At 39.4% G+C, this 22,962-nt stretch overlaps 1 protein-coding gene across 1 annotated transcript; it reads right to left on the bottom strand.

The window, feature by feature from the left end:
• Positions 1 to 1,451: 1,451 nt before the first annotated feature.
• Positions 1,452 to 21,486, bottom strand: C5 (complement C5). The gene is made up of 41 exons (XM_071454435.1): positions 21,422 to 21,486; positions 20,976 to 21,168; positions 20,209 to 20,371; positions 19,824 to 19,894; positions 19,137 to 19,228; positions 18,435 to 18,517; positions 18,196 to 18,286; positions 17,775 to 17,880; positions 16,995 to 17,121; positions 16,658 to 16,773; positions 16,271 to 16,471; positions 15,873 to 16,076; positions 15,241 to 15,450; positions 14,911 to 15,060; positions 14,391 to 14,520; positions 14,037 to 14,102; positions 13,717 to 13,914; positions 13,114 to 13,204; positions 12,669 to 12,745; positions 11,952 to 12,091; positions 11,499 to 11,720; positions 10,938 to 10,998; positions 10,297 to 10,386; positions 9,865 to 10,077; positions 9,663 to 9,738; positions 9,127 to 9,286; positions 8,576 to 8,671; positions 8,117 to 8,288; positions 6,851 to 7,056; positions 6,314 to 6,466; positions 6,033 to 6,095; positions 5,706 to 5,787; positions 5,053 to 5,104; positions 4,596 to 4,698; positions 4,431 to 4,505; positions 4,229 to 4,334; positions 3,942 to 4,028; positions 3,487 to 3,576; positions 2,578 to 2,661; positions 2,046 to 2,184; positions 1,452 to 1,786 (listed from the first exon to the last, which is right to left on the bottom strand). The coding sequence occupies exons 1-41, from the start codon at positions 21,484 to 21,486 to the stop codon at positions 1,657 to 1,659; spliced, it is 5,034 nt and encodes a 1,677-aa protein (XP_071310536.1). The 3' UTR covers positions 1,452 to 1,656.
• Positions 21,487 to 22,962: the final 1,476 nt, after the last annotated feature.

Raw genomic sequence — 22,962 nt, forward strand, 5'->3', positions numbered from 1 at the left:
GTGATTATTCCAAGAATTTCCATGTTTGCTGGGATTAATCCTGGGGGCTGTTTGGTGCCTCAGAACTCTCTGACCATGAGGCACCAAGGCTGGCACTGAGCTCTAAAATCACTCCCATGTCACTTCCATCTTCTCTTGTGCTGCACAAATCTGCCATCATCCTTTGCATGTGGAAGCAGATGGAGACACAGATACACCTTTCCCCCACGTGGTTTTGCTGTGAAAGTCAAGCCATGCCACGTGGGGAAGGGAATTTTCCTGCCACTGGGATCTGTGCACACCTCCATCCTACACATGGCTGATTATCTGTACAAATTTAAATACATGCACTTGAAGTATATTGCTGATCCCAGTGATATACTGGATAGTTAATTCTGAATAGAAACAGAGATAACAAATAAAATTAAAGATTTTTTTTAACTAGTAACTGCAATTTGATATTTAAGAGTAGCATTTCTATGTGTTATTTTTAAATAACTGGCCTCCAGGAGCCTTTTTTGCAGTCTGGCTCACAAAAAAATCAATAGAGAAATGCCACAAGTCACCTGTGAAAACAAGACATGCTCCTGTCATTTAAAGAGAAAATTAGGACTGACAATACACAGCCACCAGTTCAGAAGCAGAAATGTTTACAGGTGGCCTGTCTAGACAGCCCCACTGAGCATTTCCATGTACAGCTCCCTGCAGTTTGAGTTTATATCCAGCTATTACTGGACACAGTGTGAGCTTCTTGTGCTTCTTAGAAAGTTTGGAGGATAAAAAAAAAGTCAAATACTCACAGAGCCAAAATTAAAAATTGCATCATCTCTGAATATCTTCTTTCCACATCTTAAATGTCCTGGACTGAGCTATTCCTAAGAGAGAGGGAAAACAGTAATTTTAAAGTTCTTGGACGTGCTGCTTTTGGGCATCTCCTCAATACAAATAAAAACGTGTGCAACTGTACTTTGTATCAAATTCTCTTTTTACTGGGAACCAAGGTGATTTGTGCCAGGAGCTGTGAGCAGGAAAATTGGCCTTTCATCCTCCACTTTCCTGGAGGCAAGGCAAGATTTTTTAACTGTCAAATTCACTCATCAAATGCAAAGTAACTTTTGTTTTAATCCACTTAAGTTACAGGAGATGTTGATTCATTTGACTGTGTCTTAAAACACAAATAATAAAGGCACACACATAATTGAAGAATTTTGGTTTTTTGTTTGTTTTTTTAACAAGAAAGCAGAGCATAAAACCAGCATCAGTTACTGTCAGGAATGGAAAGGCAGGGGTTCAAAAAAAGAGTCCAAAAGGAAAAGCTAAGGAATGAAGTTTCTTTCACAGAGAGCTTACAAAGTGGCTGCACATATTTATGTTCTGATAAGACTTGGGTTTAGTGACAGGACAGTGCTTTTCATGTTTGTTTTTGCAGTCAATCCAACTCTTTTGACTTCAAATGTCTTTGCACCATTCAGTGTTATTCTCTCATCCAAGCTTAAAAATCATATTTGAGCATTACTTTGCTGCAATAATATTGCTATAAAATGCATGCCAAGATAATTTTTCATGGAAACTATTAATGAGTGTTCAGTCAAAAAGAATTAATAAATAGGTGAGGATTTTTCTTCTTTTCAATGGGATTTGATCTGGATTTTTAATTTAAAAACTTCTCCAAGTGATTTAACAGCCACTGATGAGGAGATCTTCAGCAAAATCCTCCATTGTGTTCAGAAACTCCTGACAGGATGGACAGGCTGTATTTGAAGGCCACCACTCAATCCAAGTGCTGGAGTCCAAGGGGTACTGGAATCTAAGCAGACAACAGAAAATTATCATTTGCTGCAAAGATTTGGGAAGGAAAACGTCAAACAGAAAAAAAAAAAATACAATATGGAAGTGCTGGCTCTGTGTTCACAATCCTGCTTCTTGAATGTGCACACCTGACACCACATTGTGTGGCTGCTGGTTGAATACTTTCAAAATTAAATCAATGCTGTACCTCACCAGAATTATTACATACAAACACTTTAAGATTAAATCTCAGCATATCCTGGTGGTAAATGACTTACTTGAAACTGTAACCAATGGTTATCTTTAGGGCTTCTTTTCCCATGATCAAATACTGCTCTCCTGGGTTCAATTCAACTTCTGTGCAAGTCTTCTTTTTAACAAAGGTTATTTCATTACTTTTTTGAGCAAAAGCTTGCCCTGAAAAAAAAAACAACCAAAAAAAAAATCAAGAAGTGGACAGTTACACAGAAAGAATTTCCAGTAATTCATATATTAGATAGAAAACACTAAAATGTTCTACAGTACTGCACAGCCAGGGGATCTCTTTGCCACTGTTCTATAACAGGAAAATTTAATTATATAAAACATGTCTCTTGTAAAAGATTTTTCAATTAAATCTGAATGGTAAATAAGCCTTGTGCACATTAAAAAATTTAGTATTACAGTAATGTTAAGGAAATATGGGCTGCTTAAACTCAGAGGACAAAGGGGTGAACATCAGCTTCAGTTCCACAGGCCCAACAGGTAAGACAGTGAGTGCCCAAGAGCATTCCAACTCCTTTCTCCCAGGAGCAGAAACATGGGACTCACCCCTTTTGTAGAGGTCCAGAAGATTTGCAGAATACTTCACAAAAAACCCCTCCTCACTGCGAGATAAGATGTTCACTTTATAAACTGCAGAAAGACACAAAGCAGAACCTGGTTATTCCTTGCTCCTGCCATGCATCCTGAGTGTCTCAGAGGTGCTCAGAGGGAGAATTTTGGTTTTTTACAAGCCTGATTTCTGGGAATGCAATGGTTACAGGGGCAGAAAGCACTGGGAAGTGCCACCCACACCAGATCTGAGGGAAGCTGTGGGCAGAGCTCACCTTTCTCTACATCACTCTATGCCACTGGCAGCCACTCTGAATTTCTAAGCACTACAGCTGTAATTTGAACAAGATGCTGTGCAGCAGCAGCAGCCAGAGCAAAGCCATCTGAGAGCAGGGAAAGAGGCAGTGGGCCCAGAAGGACTGGCCAATTTACAACTAACAGCAACCAAAACTGCCACCACCCTCCATCCCAGCCTAATCAAAGCCTGCTTAGGATCATTTGCCTTATCCATCCTCATCATCCTCAGATGCACATACAGAAACAACCAATGGCCCTCAACCTTCGTAAAAACCACCAAATCCTGAAAATCATCAGCACCAGATCTGAGGGAAGCTGTGGGCAGAGCTCACCTTTCTCTACATCACTCTATGCCACTGGCAGCCACACCAAATTTCCAAGCACTACAGCTGTAATGTGAACAAGATGCTGTGCAGCAGCAGCAGCCAGAGCAAGCAGCCATCTGAGAGCAGGGAAGAGGCAGTGGGAGCCCCCAGTCTCAGCCATCTGAGAGCAGGGAAGAGGCAGTGGGAGCCCCCAGTCTCAGCCATCTGAGAGCAGGGAAGAGGCAGTGGGAGCCCCAGTCTCAGCCATCTGAGAGCAGGGAAGAGGCAGTGGGAGCCCCCTTACCATAAGCAGTGTCCCCCTGGCAGGCAGCCTCTCTCCTGCTCTCAGCAGTCACCGACCCCCCGAGTCTCTCCTGGACTGTACCACACTCAGCTATGAGGAGAAAGGGAAAGGCAGAGGTAAGAGAATGCCAGCACATGTCCCCAAAGAAAACTTACATTTCCATCATCCTGCATGGGAAAGTTAACTGAGCAACACCATAAGTATGGGATTGCATGCTGGAACAGTGAATATTTAAAATACAAAATAACGCCCTCGAACACCAGAGTTAATCCAGTCAGACTTCCATGATCACACTGCACACAGCTTTAAATTTCCTTTTAATGTAAAATTTGGAGGGGAAACAGCTGTGTTGTTATGGGGACTTTTTCCTTATGTTCAGTGTGGCTTTGTTCAAAGCACTACACTGCATTTTCCCACAAAGTAAAATGAAAAAAGCATCTTCAAATAAAGCTTACCTTCCATGCATTTGCATTCATCTCCTTCACATAATCTCACCAGTTTTTCATCTCCATAGGGGTTATAAAGTATGGTGCATCTTTTGTCTAGAAGATCCAGAAAGAAATAAAAAATACATGTAGAAAATCAATGTCTAAGATGTCAACACTGAAACTTGGCGAGGCAAAAGTCACATGAGCTTCAAATAAAATGGAATAAAAATCTGTTAAAGCTGGGAAAGTGTAATTCTTTGGGAAGAGTACAGAGCTGAAAGGCAAACAAGGATGTGAGGAGCTGGAACACATACCTGGAGCATGATACTCATACACAGTGAAGGTGGCAGGGTTCATCATTCCAACCCGGAAAAGCTCACTGATCCTGAAGCCAACACACAGGAACTTGTGAGCTGGCACCTGTTTGAGAGACACGTGAATTAAGGAGCTCTAAAGGAGGCCAAATGATTCCAAAGAGTAAAAGCAGTGCTTACAGTCAGGGAAGGGGTAACATACAGAGTCTATCTGCAGGATAACATGCCCATCTTTTATCTCATAATCTGCTATCAGCTGATCAACTCCACTTGCAAGCTGCAGGGCACAGAAAAAGATAAAGAACAGTAAATATTGCAGCTCTGTCATATAAAGGCAGTAAGGGAAGAACCATTCTTGAATACTTGCAGTAGATAAATCCTCTGGATTGGCCTCCACTCCACTGACCAGCCCTATGTCCATCACAGCATGAGCAGAGCCCGAGCGGGGCTCCCTGGCACTGGGCCTGTACCTGAATTAGATTAGAGCCAGTGTTAGTTAATTATAACTGAAATTAAACAGACCTATTTGAATGTGATCCCAGAAAAAACTGAGGAAAACTCTGTCAACATTTAGGCCCCAGTAAACTCATAATGAAGCAAAACAGTCCAGCAGAATCCATTCAGATTTCTGCCAATACCATGCATGAAGAAGCTTTTAATGCTCATGTTCCAGGAGGGCCCAAATATAACCTGAACACTCCTCCCCACAGAGATCACGACCCCTGGCTCTAATTCTGTTTACACATGCACGTAACAGTGAGGAAACAGAAAGAAAAGATCAGGAGAGCTGATGGAATAATTAATAAAACCCCTCACTCACTCACTTTGCACAGGCCTCCAGGCGCCCCAGGGGTTCCCCCTCTCTCTTTATGCGACCTGTTCGTGGCAAGTGGAGCCAAAGAATTTCAGAACTCTCCAGAAGCAGTAGCCCAAAACTCTCACAAAGCATTTTCACAGTTGGAAGGTAACTCTTTACATTGTTTTGGTGGCTATTTTTATAGGAAATCATTATCTAGCCACAAACAAATGACATTTACTTCCTTGGTAATTCAGGTGAAATGACAGCTTTAAGGTTTACTGTAGTTTATTGTGTGTTTATATTGTTTAAACTCAGAATTTGGTTCTGTCCCCTGTTGTAATTGGACTAGAACTCTCAGTACTTTGTAGAACTCACTGTAACCTCTCCCACTCCCCATCATATTTCTTTTTTCTCACTCCCCCACCTGTAAAAACTCTTCCATAAATGACTAAAAATGAACCCAAAAGAAATAAATATTAATTCTATTCACAAAAAGGCAGTCATTTTAAACAGGGCTCAAAAAGCTATTAGCTATTTCTTTTCCAGTTTTGCATTTAGAAAGTGGCAGAATTTATTTCTTTCTTAATAAAAACACACTCATAAAAATCCAGGATTTTTTCCCCTCCCTCCCTTGCGCTGACCTGAGTAGCAACATTTAAAATTATATTAACCCTTTACCATCATCTCTCTTGGGAACAATCTTCAGTTCAAAGTTACAGGACTCTTCAGAAGTACCAATGGTGTTATACACTGTCTTCACCTGCACACACACAAATAAATCAGACAAAACAGAAGCAGCAGTAAACAATCCTCAAAACTGGCCTAAAACTGTAAAAACTCACACTGGGAAGAATAGAAACAATTCTGGTTTATTGGTAATATAAAAATACCAGCAATGCAGAGCCAATAAATTATCAGCATAGAAAGAAATGGGGAGTTCTTGAGCAAAACCACAGCATATTAAGAAAAGAGAAATTCCATTCAAAAACCTGCTTGCATACTTACATTTACTGTTGCTATGCCAGTGCTGCTGCCAGTGCTTACATAGAGATCATCCTGCAAAGGTACCTAAAGAATTGGTGAGGAACAAAAGTTGCACGTTAATGATAAAGATTAGCAACAATTAGCAACAATTCAGGTCAGCTGATCTGCTTGTCTTGCTTATATTTCAAATCCATAACAGATTCTGCAGAAATATTAAATTTAAATGAATATTCAAATATATTAAATTTACCAAGATGCTAAGCATTCTGGTTTCCATTTTTAAAGCAGTATTATTCACTCACTGGCATAGTTTTTCCCACGAAATTGTCTTCTGTCAGTTTAAATAGGGTTAGGGCTCCACCATTTTTGTAGGACACTTTAACATCCATGTCCAAATGCAGCCGTTTGACAAGAAGGGAATATTCAGTCAGGGCCTCGAGGGCATTAATAGTGTCCTGTCAGAAACCAAGCATAAAGAATTAACTCCAGAGATTCTATTTATCAAATTTCAGTTTATTTTAATGAAGAGAAGTCAGATTTCCCAGAGACCAAGAATATCATGGCAATGGAGCCACTTGATACTAATCCCATACACAGGACTCTGATGTTGGCAGTGTGGTCATTTAATTGAATTATCCTCTTCAAATGTTGCTATCACAGAATCATGGAATGGTTTGGGTTGGAAGGGACCTTAAACCCCTCTCATTCCAGGGGCACCTTCCACCAGACCAGGTTGCTCCAAGCACCATCCAACCTGGCCTGGAATGTCCAGGGATGGAAAAAAAAATGTTTCAGATTTTGGTACTTGAAGAATGAGGACAAAATATGTAAAAGCACACCTGAGTTGAATAATATCCTCCCCCATATCTCTGTTCTTCAGAGAGCCATTTGATGATGGGCTTGGCATAGACTCCATCCCCTCTCAGCAAAGTAGTGAGCAAGGCATAGGCTGTGGTTTCAACCATTTGTGCAGTGACAGAGCTGGGGCTTGGCTGCTCTTGTGCTTTGAAAGCATCTTTCCAAAACCTGTAGATGGGGGGGTCACCTGCAGGAGGACAAAGAGGGTTCAGGTGCAAGCCCAGCAGCAGCTCTGCAACACCAGGTGAGGTACTGCCCACCCAGGGCCAGGGATGGGCAGGAGCTCACTCTGCACCTACCAGGCATGGAAACCCAACTCTCCTACACTAAAACTCTGATGTTTGCAAAGTGCTGAGTACAGGTGGGGACAGGACTGGCCAGGAGCAGTGGGGATGGAGCAGTACCTGTGCCAAAGGCCTCTCTAGTACAGAATGGGTTCAGTACCTGTGCCAAAGGCCTCTCTGGGGCAGAATGGGTTCAGTACCTGTGCCAAAGGCCTCTCTGGGGCAGAATGGGTTCAGTACCTGTGCCAAAGGCCTCTCTGGGGCAGAATGGATTCAGTACCTATGATAAAGGCCTCTCTGGGGCAGAATGGATTCAGTACCTATGATAAAGGCCTCTCTAGTGCAGAATGTGTTCAGTACCTATGACAAAGGCCTCTCTAGTACAGAATGGATTCAGTACTTGTGCCAAAGGCCTCTCTAGTACAGAATGGGTTCAGTACCTGTGCCAAGGCCTCTCTCCTCAGGGCAGAATGGATTCAGCACCTGTGCCAAAGGCCTCTCTGGGGCAGAATGGGTTCAGTACCTGTGCCAAAGGCCTCTCTAGTGCAGAATGAATTCAGTACCTATGACAAAGGCCTCTCTAGTGCAGAATGAATTCAGTACCTGTGCCAAAGGCCTCTCTAATGCAGAATGGGTTCAGTACCTGTGCCAAAGGCCTCTCTAGGGCAGAATGGGTTCAGTACCTGTGCCAAAGGCCTCTCTAGTACAGAATGTGTTCAGTACCTGTGCCAAAGGCCTCTCTAGTGCAGAATGGATTCAGTACCTATGACAAAGGCCTCTCTAATGCAGAATGGATTCAGTACCTGTGCCAAAGGCCTCTCTAATGCAGAATGGGTTCAGTACCTGTGCCAAAGGCCTCTCTAATGCAGAATGGATTCAGTACCTATGACAAAGGCCTCTCTAGTGCAGAATGAATTCAGTACCTGTGCCAAAGGCCTCTCTAGTGCAGAATGAATTCAGTACCTATGACAAAGGCCTCTCTCCTCAGGGCAGAGAAGGCTTCCCGAGCTGTGCCGTGGTTGGGGTCCAGCAGGGCCAGCGCATAGGCGGTGATGGCCGTGGTGAAGGGGCTCTGGGCATGCTGCACGTTCTGTGCCAAATAATCCCCTGCTCTGCTCCTGGCATCGTGGATTTTCTGAAAACACAGACAGCTTACAGCTCACAGCCATCACACTGACCCTACAGACACACAGCTTCTCTGTCAGGACTGTACAGATAGAGAATGTCTTCTACAAGAGCTTATAATGAATCCTGAAATTCCTTGTCGTTCTTTTGCTGGCTTTGAAAGACAAAGACTAACAAAGCAAAGAAATCTGTGAAACTGAAAAAAAACTCCTGACTTTAAAAAAAAAAAGTTAAAGAAAAGGGAAGACATTAGAAGTGCAGAGCACACCAGCTGGCAGAAATAAAAATAATGTTTACCTGAGTGGGACATATTTTCATTGACTTGTCAATTCCAATAATAGAAAATGCTGTGAGATACAAAGATTTTTCTTTAGCTTGTTGAGGTAATGTACCCTACAAAAACCAAATAATAAAAATAAGGAAATATAAGTAAAAGTTCATTTAAATAATAGAACTTCTCAGTGTTAAGTTGTGGAAACAAATAGAAATTCCTGTAAAAACTATCAGCTTAGTTAAACCTGAAAATACATTGACTCTTTGGAAGGTAACAGCTCATTTGTAAAAAAGAAACCAAAATATATGAAGTTATTCATGGGCCAGGACTATTAGATTATGAAATGAACCTAAACATTCTTTTTCTGAATATTAAGAAGTGACAAGCAGCTACTTTTTGTGGGAAAACAAAAAGGTCTGCAAGACTGTGCTGGGCTTTAAATGAATTTAGAATAAAGAGAAAAGTTGTCTTGAATGAGTATTTTGATGAAATACAACCTAAAATACGAAACACTTTATCTCCTGGTGCCTTCAGCTTCTACTGCCTAAGCAGAGAAAAGGTTTGGGTTTCATACCTGCAGTTTCACTGGTTGGTAGTCTGAAAATTCATGGAATGACCCATCTGACATCTGACAGTTGTCAATCAGCCACAGAAGGGAATCACAAACAGACATTTTATCAAGATTAATGTATTGATTCACTTGTCCAAGGATCCTTAAAGCAAAAGCTGTCATCCTGCCAAGGGAAGCAAAGAGATGCTGCTTGTTTAGATTGGCAGGTACTGCAGAGGGCACACACAAATTTACTTCAAAGGGATAATGAAGGTTAATTTTAAATTTAACTTAACAAATGGGCAATAAGTACTGAAATAATTTTAAACCAGGATCAATTCCCATGTTTCAGGGTATGAACTCATTCCATCCCAAAGCCATCTTGGTTGTTGTGGTGTGAATTATGGACACAAAGAAAAGGTTTGGCGAGTGAAACCAACGAATCAAAAGATATTACTGAGAGTTGTAAGCACTGCTTAAATCTGCCACCACACTCTTGTCTGGTGCTTACTGAAAAGATGAAATTAGGCTTTTTCCAGCCCAAACCCCTTTCAGCTCACCATGTGCTAGCTTGCCCATTCTTCCACATGCTGTAGGAGCTGTCAGCATTCCTGAAGGACGAGATGCTCACAATTCCTGAGGGATACATCAGGCACAAGAGAAGTTATGAGAATCGTGTTTGCTCCCTCAGATGTATCACCCTTCTCACTCAGCAAAGGACCTCTACAACCCTGCAGCAAGAGAAGCAGCAGATTTTTCTACCTTCTTTCATTTTCCTCCTCATCTGGGTCCTGGCGCTCAGGGTCTCAGGGCCCAGCAGGTGCCAATTGTCCGACTCCTCCAGGTAGCGGAACACGTAGCACACGGGGGCAATGCTCATCAGCTCAGCCTCTGCACTGCCCCTGGGCAGGCTGCTCAGCATCTGCAGCCCTCTGGGGCTCAGCACCGTGCCAATCACTTCACCCAGAAGATGTCCTGTGCAAGGAAAAGCCCCCAAACTGATTGAAACAAGGGGTCGTGAAAGCGAATCCAAGGGCAGAATCTGTGAGCAACCATTCTTTGGGAAGTGTTTGAATTTCTACACTAAAGGGGACTTGCAAAGCCTTGTCTCAAAAGAAAAAGAATAAATCAGATGAATTTAATCCAAAATGGGAGGAAAGGTACATATGCAGTGCATGAAAAGTTTCTATTTACCTTTTACACTGACACTTCTGTCAATTTGTGTTTTAGGGACCAGATTTAGTGGGACTTTGTATCGAAATTCTTGTCGTCTCTTGATTAAACCTGAAATTGAAGATAGATATATATATATATATATATATATATATATATATATATATATATATATAAAATACTGCACAATCTAAATCAGCAGATGATTCAGCTGTAATTGACAGATTGAAGGTTACAACTGAGAATTCAGCAACCAAAACACCAAAACTTGAAAAGCAGAAATATTCGCAAATGCACAGGCAAACAACATCAAGCTTTGAAAAGGAACTGGTGAGAACTCTTCATCTTTCTTTTGTTACCAAAAAAAATCTGATCTGGACCTAAACTTTGTGGTTTCTTTGGTTAAATAAGAACATATTCTATTCCCACTAATAAAGCTGAGGAAAGCTTACAATCATATCACACTAAAAGATATATCTAAAGATTCCTTTAAGAAATTAATCCAAGTCCCCTTAAGCCAAAGCAGGAAATCCTTGGGAAAGGACATATTTACAATATCTCAGGAAGGAGAAACTCCAAGTTTTTCACATTATGAAAAACTTGATTATCAAGAATCAAGACCAGGAAAAAGTAACACAAAGACACTTCATCAATTTTCTCACCATAAACACCCTGTGGATCCAAAGTGAAACCTGCATGGACTTCTTTCTTAACGCCTTCTGGCTGGGATCATGATGAGGAAAGAGGTAGAAAATGGAAACATTTTTGTTTAATCAAATATATCAGCTGAAACAACAGGTTAAACCCTCAGTATATTTGCCTTCTTTTTCTGTAGTTTGACATAAATGTTGTACACATGAATTTTAGTGTTCTAGCTCACACAATTCTTGAGAAAATTTAACAAAAGATTAAAGTTAAACCTTAGGAAAGGAAAAGATCGCATTTCAGTGAAAATCCAAACCAAACAACTAAGAATCAAGTATTCTCCCTTGCTTACAAAGTCTAATCTATTTTTTTATACATGTAATCTTTCAGTTCTCATAATCAAGGTTTAAAAATGAGTGTGCTCAAATACTCAGCCATTCCTTTTTCCACTGCACACGCCTCAGTGAATTCAAGAATATTGTGTGATATTAAAATAAAGCAAAAATTCTATATTGACTCAATTGAACCCTAATTGAAATTCAAAAACGCTTAAAAAACATGGAGATTTTTTCCCTTACCACGACACGTAAAGTTTTAACTACAATTTCACTGTTCCTGGGGCTCAGCAATGTGAAGTTGACAGTGTGAAGACCCAACTCCAGCGGGAGGATCCGGAATGTGACTGCTGAGGAAGAGCCAGCATCCAGATTCTTCCATTTACAGCTCTGCAGCCTCGAGCCTGCACTTGCAGAATCTCCAAAGGTACAGATTCCATTTCCAGCTGCTATTTTAACACAGTACTGAAAGGTGGAGAGATTTGAATGTTTCATTTCCATGGCAGGTACGACAGCAGAGAAATATCAAATCCTGTACTGAGCATTCTGTTACTGTAATGCTACTTCTCTGTTTCTGCCTTAAGGACTGAAGAAATCCCATCCAAGGATCTGTTGTTTATCTTGAATACTCCCAGGAAAAATGCTTTTTTAGTTTATTATTTCAATCCTTCTGCAGGACTCATTAACACAAATTACCTTAATTGCAGAGGCTTTATGGTTATAAACAGATCCTTTTAACTCAATTTGCTCCCCTCGTACCACGGAATAAGGAACATAAATGCTCAGGAAAATATCCTTCACAACTTGGATTTCCAAAGGTGCAGCAACACAAATACCTGAGGGAATTAAAAACATGAAAGCAGAGTGTCTCATCCACCCTTGTGACAAACAAGTTTGAAAAGGTCTTGACATACTTTAGTGATGATTTATGATTTTTCAGTGTGTACTTTGAGCAGTCCAAGCTTTTTAAAAGTTCCCAGGTTTTTGCTTCCTCATCCAAGCTGCTCTCACAACTCCTCACACCCCAGCTGACCTGAACCTCATCCAGGTTCTTTGAGTTTCTTCTTCCCAAAGAAATTCTCTGCTTGGACTACCAAACCTCTTGGAAAATTTCAAATACCTGAGCTCCAGGTAACAAGACAATGTAAAGTTTTCCAGGGAAGAGTTACTCAATATTTTTTCTTCTTCTTACTCTCTATGAGCCCCTGTCACACACAAGATAGGCTTTGTTTTCCCAGCCCCTGACACTGACATGACATGAAATGATTTACTTTCCCTAAAATACATATTTTTGTTTTCTTTCCCTCTCAACCAGAAAATGAACATTTTAGAACATGACTGTCAAACTCATTGAGAGAGTCTACAAAGCTTCCTGATCCTTTAGCTCCAAACTAGCTGGGTTGCAGGACCTACCTTTATTTGAAATGCCAACACCTTGTACTTCCCAGGTGGTCAGTGAATCAGGCAAGGTGACAGACAGAGTCTTGGACCTGTGTTAAAAGTGGTTTTACATTTATCCATTACCAATCACTGTCTGTTAACAGCACAGCTCATCACCAGCAACACCATAGGAGAGACTCAGGGAAGCTCTGAGCCAGAACACAGGAATTCTAGATTTTGGTTTCAATAAACTTGGTTTAACTGATTTCACAGGAGCTGGTACTTAGCAAGGCCCAAAGTGAAAGGAAAAATGGCTCAACAATCTGGGCACCACACAGCACATGGAGAGGAACATGGCAGGAATAGTTTGTTTGGATAAGACTCCATTTCAGCATACATCTCAGGTACAACTAAGTTACCCAATTTACCTCAGTTTCACCCCTTCCTTTCTATAAAGTTGATTTGAGAAAAGCAGTACCTTGAAGAAACTTGGTGAACTTCCCATAACCAGCTTTCAGGGAAGTAGCTACGAACTTGTGCCTCATCCAGTTCCAAGAAAGCCTCAAAATCTGAAGAACATAAATAAATCAAGTAAAAAAACCCTGGTACAAGAAAAAAGGTATCAAAATACCCTCAGTCAAAAATCTGTTTCATCCCACCTCATATATTTACACATGTGAATACCTGTCCAATATCCTGACAGATCACCTTGTTAACAAGCAATTATAGGGAGATAATGGAAGACAAGGAATTTAACCCTCCCACAGATCTTTCCTGAGGTGTTATCCAGTGGTTGTCTCTGGCCTGGGCAAAGGATTCAAATTTGGCATTGATGTTTACTCTCAAATAGTCTCTGATTGCTGTTGTGCTTGTTCTAAATGTGGGTGAACAGAACAGAGAGCTGAATACAATAAAGAACTGCTCTCCTGCCCTCCTCAAGGATATTTAACTAAAACTTGGGGAGAGTGGTCAAATTCTGTCTGGAACAACCCTGCCAGGTACCAGGGAGGGGTTTATAGATTCCATCACCTCTCCATCCCCTGCTCTGCTGGAGCAGGACACCCAGAGCTCTCATACTCACGCATTCTGGCCAATATCAGCAGCTTGTTTGGCTCTTCCAGCCGCAGCTTGTTGGCAAATTCACAGCAATCTATGAATGCAGAAAAGCACTTCTGGCTCTTAATCTTCTCAGCTCTCTCCCTGCAGGTATAAGAGACTGGATAAGCTCTTATTCCAGCCTTGCAGCACGTCTGGGATTCTCGGTCTCGGTATTTGGCCACTGAAATAAAAATAAAACTTATTAAACTTAAAAAAAAAATTAGCTTCCTTGAGATGAAGTTTTTATTTCCAAATGGATGTGATTTTTTAAAATAATGATATACATAGAAATATTTGTAACACCTTCTTTGAGTATCTTTTCCCTGAAGTCAGATCGTTTGGTTCTTAACACTTCATTGCAAGGTTCACCTGTCCAGAAAAATAAAAAAGTACACACAACATGAACTTTTCTTGTAGTAGAATTGTCCTCTTAATTCCACAAGATCACATTCCAAATGAATGAAACTTTTTTATGTTTGCTGTTTTAATTACATAGAGGTATTTTAATTTTGATTACAGTAACTGTTCCACAAGATGTTTTCCCCCCTCAAAAACCATCAGTGTCTGCACCCCTGTGAGTTCCAAGCTAATAACTGAGAATGCCAATGGAACATTTCAGAAAATGCACAGTTCCATGCCTGGACCACAGGGCTGTACCTGCTTCCTCGGAGTCATCAGCGTTTGCATTAGTGAGGAAGGTGAGCCCAGCCATCCTGAACACAGCAATGTTGTTCTGTCCTCCCCCAGCCCCACAGCCAAGGTCACTCTTCTCCAGCTGCAGCATGATCTGAGGAGAAACACATGGGCCATGCTACCAGGATGTCTTCAGAACACGGCCTGGGAAGGCTCTTTGTGAAACAGAGGAGATCATCCTCTCCATGGCTCCTTCAGCAAGGAGCTCTCTGCTGCAACCTATTTTTGGCCAGGTCTGTGGAGTTCTGATGAGAGACTTCAGATCTGCTTTTAAAACCACAATTTATGTCTACTGGAATTCAAAAGATTGTAAACTGGTTCTTTTAATAATTTTGAACTGTAGATTTAAACAAACAACTTTCACTCAGCCTTGAACTGCTCTGCTGCCCAATTTCAGGCTGGCTGAGTGCATGACACGTATCAGTTATTGCATGTGAAATGAAACAAAGAGCAACTGGATTTTCTTTTTTGGCTGCTACCTCACCTTTTCCATTGCCTTCTTCCTTCTTCCTGTGACTCCATATATTGCCTTGTCAATAGATGACAAAGCAACAAAGGTATTGGGCTGGGTTTCTATGGTGAGTGATACAACATCTGCTGGTTTCAGTGTCTCTTTGCTTGACTGCAGCCTTATCTATAAATTGAAAACAAAGACTGGTAATTTTGAAAGCACATTGTTCTGAAATCAATCCAGCTAATGGCAGACATTTACTATAATCATTTAAGTGTTAAAGAACTTGTGTAAGTCCAAGATAAAATCTGACCATAAAAGGAATGCACACCCACAAATTTCAGGGCCTATTTTGCTACTCACATCAAGGCTATTCCCACATTTCTGTTCCACATTCAGCCAAACTGAATCAGCCACTAACTCTGCAGCTCCTTCTCCCATGACTATGTAGTAAACAATGAGGCGTGCAGAAGGAACCATCTCTTGGGTTATCCGTAAAGTCAGATGGTCATATTGCAAATCCTTCATTCTCTCCTGAGTTCCAAAGCTCACTGTCTTCCCTTTTGATGTGATCTATAGTTTAAAAGAATGATGGAGAATAAAAAAGTCAAATTTTATATTCAGTCTATTTTTCACATGTAATAATTATTTGAATTTCTATTTTCCACTAAAAGAAGTGCTGTCTCTGCACTTCTTGTCCTTCATCTACTTTCACCTTCTGAAACAGCTTTTGAGACCAATACTACTTGTCCTCAATCGCAGTCAATGTCAGATAAGAATTTTTTAAAAAATAGACCATATAAATATAAAATTTAAACATGAGACTGTTATTTTTTTTTCCTATAAAGCTGACAGATTGTATCTGAAAGGAAGCAGTTGCCAGAGCTGCACATATTCTATGCTGAGGATAGTTCTTGACTGCTGAGGTTTTTCATCCATGACCATCCATATTAAATTACAATTCAATATTTTATGCAGAAACATCTGTTACTCACCAAATAGCTGTAGTGATGTATTTTATCAATGTAGTGACTTTGTGGATATACATTAATATTTATTACATCCCCCACTTCCAGGGTTTTGTGGTTTGAAGCCCAGTCAATATAGAGATAACTCTGACTCAGGGATGAATAAGCTCTTGCTTCATAACTTTTACTTGCTTGGTTTTCATCTGAAAGACGTGGATCTGCAGTTTTTACCTGGAAAGATAATGAAATGTCTGAATAGTCTGAGTACAGAATGATACCTAAGCAAACAAGCAATGACAATACTAAAATCATGCTGCAATATGTTGTTCAGAGGGATTAATAAAAGAGAAGCCAGCTCAAGACCTTACCCTCAAAGAAATAATTGCACCCTTGAAGAAATAATTTAATGGAACAATTTAACTCACTTGAAACTCCAACATTCTGCTGTTTGGTGGGATATTAACAACAAACAAAGCAGTTCCATCACTGGTGCTTGTTTTTCTTCTCCCAGATTCTGAATCCTCTGATATCAACTGAGTCTCAACCATTTCATCATTTAAGGATTTGGCAGTGATAGTTACAGGGACATTCCCAACAAAGTCATCCATGGGGTCTTTCACCTGCACCTGTTCATCAGGACAAAGAAATGGTGACAGTTTTCAGGAAGAGTCTTCCAAGCTGCTCAGGGAGTCAAAAAATGTACAAGCCAACAGAAATGAAAGTGTGTTCATCAGCCATACAGAGAGAAAATGACAAGGCTTGTGCATGATGGGGCTTTGTTCAATGTGCAACCCCTGCTCCTGGGAACTGACCTTGATGAAGAAGGGAAGTCCAGGCTTCACAAAGAGAGGAGTGGCAATCAAACTCAGCTTGTAAGGAGAGACAGCAAACTGGACTCCAGTGAACTCCACCTCTTCACTGAGGCCACCTGACAAAACACAGCACCCATGGAACAATAGCTGAAAATAAGCTTAATCCTTAACCATTGCTACAGTGAGAACGGGCTGCTCTTCCTTACAAGCTTTTGGAAGAAGAACTGAGTATGAAAGAAAGTCTGATATTATGAAAGTCAGCCTTGCAATTTTCTTTTCTAGTTCTGTTCACATTTGCAGAAGTGTTAAGAAAAATTTCAGTTAAAGAGCAACTTACCCCTAGACTCCAACACTGATGCCACAATATATAAATATGAGCCATCCAGTTCTTCCAGACTGTCAAAGCCTATAGAACTTGCTGCTCTCTTACTGTTAAAATTGACCCTAGCAACTCCATTTTCAATCTGGAAATGAAATAGAAATTATCACTTTATAGTCAATAATTTAGAAATAATACCTAGAGTATTATATCTACCATATGTAGATTCAGTGTGTTTCTGTTCACTGTCTATTTTCAGAGGAAATCAAAGAGTGGAGATGTTTAAATAAAGAATTCTTTATTCCCCAAAATTATTTTAAATTAATCAACCAATGGCACATATTGCAAAGTTTGTTTGGAGGCTCAGCAAGAGGTGGGGATAACACAGAGATATCTTCACTAAATGAGGGAAGGAGACAATTAGTGTAGAACAGACTCCCCAGAATAAATCAGTATCATTTTGATCTGCTTGTCTCCATCTGATTTCAGTTATTGTGCAATAGATAGCACTGAAGTTATCTCATATCCATTTTAATCACACAGTTTGGCCAGGAGAGTAATTGCAGCAGATTGAAATGCCATTGTCTCAGATGCTGCCTCTGAATTTCATTTCCAAGTGCCTTTCTCTGCCCCTGATGACAGCCTGATACAGGAAAAGTCCACACTGGGGAGCTGTGGATGCAAATTACAACTTGAGGCCCTACTCTCACCAAATTTAATGGAAAAACTTCAGTGGGATTGGATCAGTCCTGAGTTATGCATGTGAATTCTACACAAATTTGATTTGCTGCTTCTTACCCTCGTTACACGCATTGCCTGAGGCATCATTCTTTTCTCACTTCCTTCAATTATTCCATAACGAAGAAAAACATCAGCACTGGGAAGCTTTTTGTTGGAAAAATAGCTGAGAATAAAACAATATAAATGCTTTTAAGATCACTTTAATGGCTGCAACAAAGCATTTCTTTTTGAAGAAGAGTAATTGCCTAGGCAAGAGATGGAAAACAAATGTCTGTATTTTAAAGACTTCTGTTGAAAAACAATCACTTTGAGAGAATTTTAAGAAAGGTCTCTTAGATTTCTTAGACAGCAGAAATGATTTTGATGAAAGAGCTCCTCGAGGAAAGCAAAGAGGAAAAGTCTGGACTCAGAGAATCATTCCTCAGGTCAAAGAAGAGGAGACACAAAATATTCAGGATTCCAAGGCAAATTTCCTCACCTGGCTTTCACAACAATCCTGAAGTTCTCAAATTTATCAGAACTAATGAAGTTACTCTCTGGCTCGATGGTGATGGAAAAGCTTGGCAATGCTGCAAATGGAGTGGAAAAAAGGTCACTGGGGGGTGTTTTACCCATGAAGCCACAGGTGCTGAGCCACTGAAGAATCATGACCATTGCAAGGGGTTTGAGTTCTTGAAAACACTAAAAATGCAGGTTCACAGTATGAGCACCCCTTACCATATTCCTTAACTTCAAATTTTGCCATAGCTGAGGTCATAAAATCCTTCTTGTACTTGGCTTTAATCTTCCAAATTCCGTATCTATGAAATATCAACAATCAAACAGTTTTGAAGATGAAAATTAATGATAATGATGGTAATAATTTCTATGAGAGGAAAATTCTGCACCAGATTTTTTGAGGTGTTCAGGGCCTGCTTTGAGCAGATTCTCTTTGACACATCACTAATTATTTGAGACTTACTTGAAAGCACTAAAATCAGTTATAAACCAGTTTCTCAAGCCCCTGCTATCATCCTCCTGCCATCTCAGCAATGCTTCAGCACCCTCTCAAGACTAAAAGGAGAACTGAACAGATTTTTTTTTAAATGCTGCTGTTCCTGGGAAAATGCTGGTGATTTGTATGAAACACATATGAAATATGAAATCCCCAGGTCTTTCTCACTGTTTATATCTCTACAGTAGAAAGCTTTAATTGTCATTAATGTTCTTTTTTAATTGAGCATGAAAAACCTGCCACCCTCTGTTCTTTAAGGAGAATACTCTGCCATAAGGTCCCTGTTTATATCATGATTCCACCCTATGTGAAATGTTAGAAATCTCCAAGTTTCTCTCCATGCAAAACCACTCGATGACAGCCACTATAAAAAGGCATTATAATGTTAATAATTCACCAAAAAAAACCCCATTAAATAAATCTACTTAGGATTAGGAGGGATCTTGAAGTCAGGAAAAGAAACTATTCCAGTAAAATCTTTTTCTTCCAGAATATCCACTTCTACTCCTTCAGGATCCTTGAAATGATAAGAGGACAGAATGAGCAGTTACAGATTGTTCTGTTAAAAGGGGAATCTTCATCCTTCAGAGGGGATTTCAGAGGCAGCCTGGCCATAACATATTTTTCTTAAGAGCTTCAAAGCAGAAAAACATAAATATTTGTAGAAAAACTCAGACTGACATTCTGATAAAATACTTTACTCTAGTTTCACCAAGTAAAAGCCATGCTTAAAATAGCTAAAAAATTACAGTAATAACAAGCCAATTGTTAAAGGCTGAAAAATATGGTAGATACAGATTATTTTTCATATCTTAAATGAAACAAACAGTTTAAACCCCATACATTATTAAAGTTCCCTCAAAAATCCCTTGTCCAGATATTAAAGATAATTTTTTTTTCTATTCTGGAACAACTTCAGATCTGGGATTTAAAAACCTCTATCCAACCTAGCAAAATCAATTTTAAGTCTTTTAAAAGATGTCTGGCTACCTGCAAAAACATCTAAGAGTTTTATTAAACATTGACTGCAATACTGATTTCCCATCTACCTACCTACCTTTATTTGTTATTAGAGCTACAAAATATTAATACTAAATTCAATTACAACTCACCACAAAAGTCAGGACAGTCTCCCTGTAAGCTGGCTGCAGTTCTTCATCCAGAGAGTAAACTCTGACTTTCACTGTAAGAATTACAGCAATCTCAAAATCAAAACAACCAAACAATTTACTGATACCTTTAACAAACTCCCAGGAATATCTTTCACTCTTTCTGCCACAAATTAGTAATTTAGGGTGAGGAGGGCAGGGAGAAGTGATTAACTTTTCCAGTATAATCAAATAATTCAAAGTATTGTTCTGCTGATAAAAAAATTCAATATCAGCTGATGGCAATGCAACACAACCAAGAGCTTGAAGAACAATTAAATCCTAATTCCTTGACAGAGTCAGCAGACTTTTAAAATTAAATCTCTGCCATGAGAAATAAGCAATTTACCTGACTGATCAGGAGTATAAACTGGTTTGTCTGTATGAATAAAAAGAAACCCATTCTCATAGGAAACAGGAATCTTTTTAAATCTTGTAAAATGTGGAGAAACAGCTTCCAAATACAAATACTTGTCTGAAGTATCTGTTCTTGGTAAATCTGCTGGTTGTACCTGGGGGAGATGAAATAAAGGTTTTTGAAAATTATTAAAGTATTTTTCATGTATTTTGTCCTACAGGATTTTTTTGATGCAAAGAGTATCTGAAAAGTAATTACCACCCTGTGGTTGAGTATCATTAAATAAAAATATCAATATTCACATGGATTTATTCTTGCTTCTTCTACCTCTATATGGGGGAGGATGGTTTGGAGTATTAAGCTACAGATATTTGGAAATTTTGCATTTTATTTATGCCCAGAACTAAACCAGCCAAGTTCAAAGCCCAGTAATGAGGTCACAATAGTAGAAATTATCAGATTTCCATTTATGCACATGATGAATCCTGGCCACAACAAAGCTGCTGCTGTGGTTGGTACTTTGATTTGATTCTCTCTATTTTTAAAGCTATGCAATGTTTCTAAAACTGTTTGATTCTATGTTTAACCTCAGTGTTGTTCCACTGATTTTATTCAGCGTAATTTCAATTTCAGACCAAAAATCGGGGCATTAGCCCTTCCTCCCCAGTTTAAACACCTGAAAACTTACTGAAACTTCATCTTTTTTTAAGCCTAAATGTGATAATAAAAAGAGTGCAAGAAAGGTCTGAATTCCTTACTGTTAAAGTTACAGCATCTTGGAATTTGTTGCCTGGGTTTAAGGCGATCCAAGCAGACGAATACACAACGAGCTTATCTGGGAAGCTTTTCAGGGCCACGCTGACTGGAAATTCCTCCTGGTAACCAAAAGCTTGAACTACAATTTTCTCAGAGGCCCCAGCTCGGATGATCTTTGGTGCTGTAAGGACATATCTGTACACAGAATATAAAACAATAAGAGATTTCTTTCTAATTTTTCAGATTTCTTACTTCCCTTTCAGAATTCAGTTACATGCAGAGGGTTAAAGCAAACAGGATAATCAGGTTATTGTAAGACACTAATTAAAATCCTATTTGGATAGTGCCCTTTCTATTGGCTCTACCTAAATTCTGGATTTCTTTATCCAAAAGAGAGGACAACAATCAAGTAACATTTCCAGTAAATTCTGTATTTGCTTTTACTTACGTTTTCTCTTGGCTAAAAGTCCTTCCAGAAAATAGCAAAACAATAAAATATATTAAAATAGCCATTGTGTCTGGGACAAGAGCAAACCATAGATGTTAATGAGGGTGGGTTAAACAGCCTCTGCTGTGGCTGAGCAAAAATGCCAACACATTTCACCCACAGTTAATAATTAATGGCAGATCATTCTTTACTAAAACATCATTGCCACTCCCTGAGGAAGCCAGAACTGCCAAACTTAGCAATTTTTTAAATTTAGGATTTCAATTTTCAGTGTGTCCACAGCAATCCTGTGTCAGTCCTCACTTCCCTTCTGACAACTGCACAATAAAATAATTTTCAGAGGTAGAAAAAACCCCAACAAACAAAAAGACAGATTCAGTTTGTCCTTAGTAATTTTTTTTTTATAATTTAAGTGAGTTAAAATTTGTGTCTGAAGCAAAAAAACATTTGAATTATATCAAACAATGTGTGGATGTGTTTGGACCAGCATTATTTTTTGTTGTTTCGAAATAACTTTTCCCTTACAAATTTCTTTTAGCCATTTGTATTCTAGATTATGCCAACTTTCTGACCACTTCCATTACAAATAAAACCTGCAATATGGAAATATTAGGGCACAATATATCAACATGCACCATTTTAAACAGCATTTTGCAAAAAAAAATTGAATAAATTTGCAAAAAACCCCCCACAACCATTGATGACAAAACTTTTGCAGGCCTGGCATCTAGGATAGCACCTCGAAAAATGGGTTTATGTAAAGTTAAATAAAGTTGTGCAAGAATGCTGAAGTTTAAACAAATATTGTGGTCAACCTTTACGGGAAAAGCATTTACAAAACTGTTTCTGATCAATAAAAAGTGAAATTACAGAAAGGTCAGCTTCTCACCAAATGCAAGGAACTAGAAGAGAAGCAATAATTGAATAAAAGCTAATAAAATGTAGGATGCTTAACGTTATTGAAATGAGCGGCCAACATATGCATTATTAAATAGTAATGGGGTGGTATGTAAATGAAAAGGCAAATAGTGATGGACAGGGAGAAATGCTTTAAAAGTCTAACAGTAACCTGAAATAGTGTTTTTTAAATCTGATTCTGCTTCTTCTCTACTTTTTTCAGAGACACAACCTACTGGTTTTTCAGCCCTGCATTTTACACTTACACAGATGCTGAACTAACACAGTCCAAGTGTTAAAAGAGATTTATTTTCACGCCTCTGTGAAAATGACTGTGATTGAGACCGGACACGCAGAGTTTATAACTGTAAATAAACTCCGTATTTCCAAAAAGTCCATTTATATGCAATTTTGAGTGAGATGCTAACTTGACACACACACAGAGTACAGATAAGGATAAAACACCTATCAGCAGAGCAGGTTTTATTGTTTATTCAGCGGCTCGGGTTTGAAATAAACCAACACCCCTCAAGGTTGCATTGTTTATACAATGATTTGGGTTTATTGTTTATACATTTATACAATGGTTTAGGTTTATTGTTTATACTTGTACAGTGATTTGAACTTTATTTACCGCAAATCCC

Source organism: Agelaius tricolor, unplaced genomic scaffold (assembly GCF_023055355.1).
Source record: "Agelaius tricolor isolate 1412-34295 unplaced genomic scaffold, bAgeTri1.0.p SCAF_38, whole genome shotgun sequence".
NCBI classification, from domain to species: Eukaryota; Metazoa; Chordata; class Aves; order Passeriformes; family Icteridae; genus Agelaius; species Agelaius tricolor.